The sequence below is a fragment of the Echinococcus granulosus genome, assembly GCF_000524195.1.
Source record: "Echinococcus granulosus chromosome Unknown EG_S00077, whole genome shotgun sequence".
Lineage (NCBI taxonomy): Eukaryota > Metazoa > Platyhelminthes > Cestoda > Cyclophyllidea > Taeniidae > Echinococcus > Echinococcus granulosus.
Window position 1 is genome coordinate 61,580 of NW_020170457.1, and position 2,142 is coordinate 63,721.

Here is a 2,142-nt window from a genome sequence, read left to right on the forward strand (position 1 = left end):
AGATAATCCATCCGTTGCTTCAGATCGTCTAGATGTGGTAAGAATCAGTGTCTCCTTCAGTTTTGCTTGTTTTCTAGCACGTTTTGATTCGGTTTTTTCATCAAAATGCGTCCTAACTCAACTTATCTCTAAGAAGTTTTTAGTCTTTTCAGATAATTTTCTAACACACAGTTATTTCATCCAACTCTTTAGAAGACTTCTACACTTCTTCCCTCCTTTTTTGGGTTGAAACTTGCATACTTTTGTTATTATTTCATAGTTACTTCCCAGGACAAAAAGCAGTGTTTGCGATTCCTTTGAGGAGTCCGGTTTCGTGGATGATGAGTGGTTAAGAAGGAGTCATGAACTTCCCGCCCATAAGACGAGGGATTCCATCTTTGTGGGAGATACTGAAGGTCATCTGCTTAATCAGGTAGTTCCTTCTTCTTCCCTCACTTCCTGCTTCCTGCCGAAGGTTTCCACTCGATTTCGCCTAGATTATGAAAACGTCTTCGGTGGAGAGTTCTAGCATCCATCTACCTTTCCATTCATGTCGACATGTCTCATTGAAGCGCCTTTTGTTACAGTTACTAGAAAATTATGAAGTTCTTTCTGCAGGTTTATGAGGCTCTCTTGGTTAAATTTTCTACATTTGTTTTTGAGAATAAAATAAGTTGTCATGAATTTGTCAAGGCAAAGTCTTCAGTGACTTGTAACATTGCGTATGAGAAAAAAAATTAATGTAAACAGGGTTTTTAACACCTCATTTAATGTTCCTGGAAGTTATTGTTCTGACGTAGGAATTTCAGCTAAATTTTGATGGAAAGACGATAAACTGGAGGTGAGAAAAAGAAGCGCATGTGTGAATTCGGTGTCACTGTGGAGAGGAAAAACTTTGATTTGAGCGATTGTTTTACTTTCCTTTTGGATTGCAGACTAAAAGAGGTGGAGTAAACTGGGGTCCGCTCGTGGCGCGTCCAGAGAGTCCACATTTGTCCGTCATTGCGGAGGTTTCTGCAGACGAATCGGTAGGTATCTCAGCTCCCTTAATCTCTCTCTAACATTTATTAGACACTTGAGAAGCATCAATGCTTTAATGAAAAACTGCAGAAGCCATCGCAGGTGTATGAAGAGGAAAAACACGTCGTAAGTGAAAGCGAGATTACACTAGTAATGAATTTCCTCCGGATTTATTCATTTAAACTACAGAAAACCGTTTAGATGTCCAAATAGTTATTTACATAAAGTTACTTCCATGTATTCTGATGTCCATCTCTACCACACCATCTATCTATTCAAAAAAACTAGGGTATGTCACTTATTCAGTCAGTTCATCCACCTACCCCGTATCCATCCACCCATTCTTCTATTCTGTCTCTATCAATTCGTCCAACCGTCCTTTCATTCCGTGGCCATTCATTTACCCATCCATCCCGTAGCCATCCCTCCATTCCGTACCCATCCAACCACCCTTTTTGTATCTACCTACGAATTTTTATTTTTGCCTGCAGGTCCGTTTTCTGTCTTTCTGCAGTTTATTTATTTGCTCCCCTTTTTCGTTAACTGTAAATATTTCTTTCATCCTAGAAATTTACCTGTCTGCACTCAACTCTGAAGTACATATAGCTTATGTTAGCATATGCATTAACTGTAGTTGAAAAAACTAGAATTAAGCAGTAAATTTCAATAAAGCCATTATTTGCTCCAAAATTGTACTGAATATCTCCCCTACAGGGCGACGGTGAGTGGAAAACAGCGGCACCCAAGAAGACGAGAAGCAGCAGCAACAGGGCAGCTAAGAAGATGGATGAAGAAGAGGAGGAAAGAACCGAGGGATTCACTTCCCCTTCGCCTAAAATTCCAACTTTCTGGGACAGTGAGGATAAGCATGGTGCTCCCACACCGACACAGACAAGCTTTGGTGCTAAAGATGGAATTCAGGTAATCCAGGCACTATCCAACCTATGTGTTTGTATAAGCTGATAAAAGACACAAATGCATTTTATTCGCCTGTTTTAGCCACAAGAAGGTGACTCAGAAGAAGAAATTGATAAGACCATATCGGAAGTGCTGCCTTTAGAAGTTAGAGTGGACGGATATGAATCGGCAGCGTCATTGCAGATAAACATGAAAAGCTCAAGCGATTCTGTTGGTGATCCTAAC

At 40.2% G+C, this 2,142-nt stretch overlaps 1 protein-coding gene across 1 annotated transcript in view; it reads left to right on the top strand. All coding sequences in view use genetic code 11, as the record gives it.

Moving 5' to 3' along the window:
* Positions 1 to 2,142, top strand: part of EGR_07429 (hypothetical protein) — a gene marked incomplete at both ends in the record, with an annotated part of 27,363 nt that overhangs the window by 8,156 nt on the left and 17,065 nt on the right. The window contains 3 exons of the mRNA XM_024496678.1: positions 915 to 1,007; positions 1,051 to 1,125; positions 1,714 to 1,920. Of these exons, the coding sequence (XP_024348884.1) occupies positions 915 to 1,007; positions 1,051 to 1,125; positions 1,714 to 1,920 (375 nt within the window). The remainder of the gene's footprint in view (positions 1 to 914; positions 1,008 to 1,050; positions 1,126 to 1,713; positions 1,921 to 2,142) is intronic.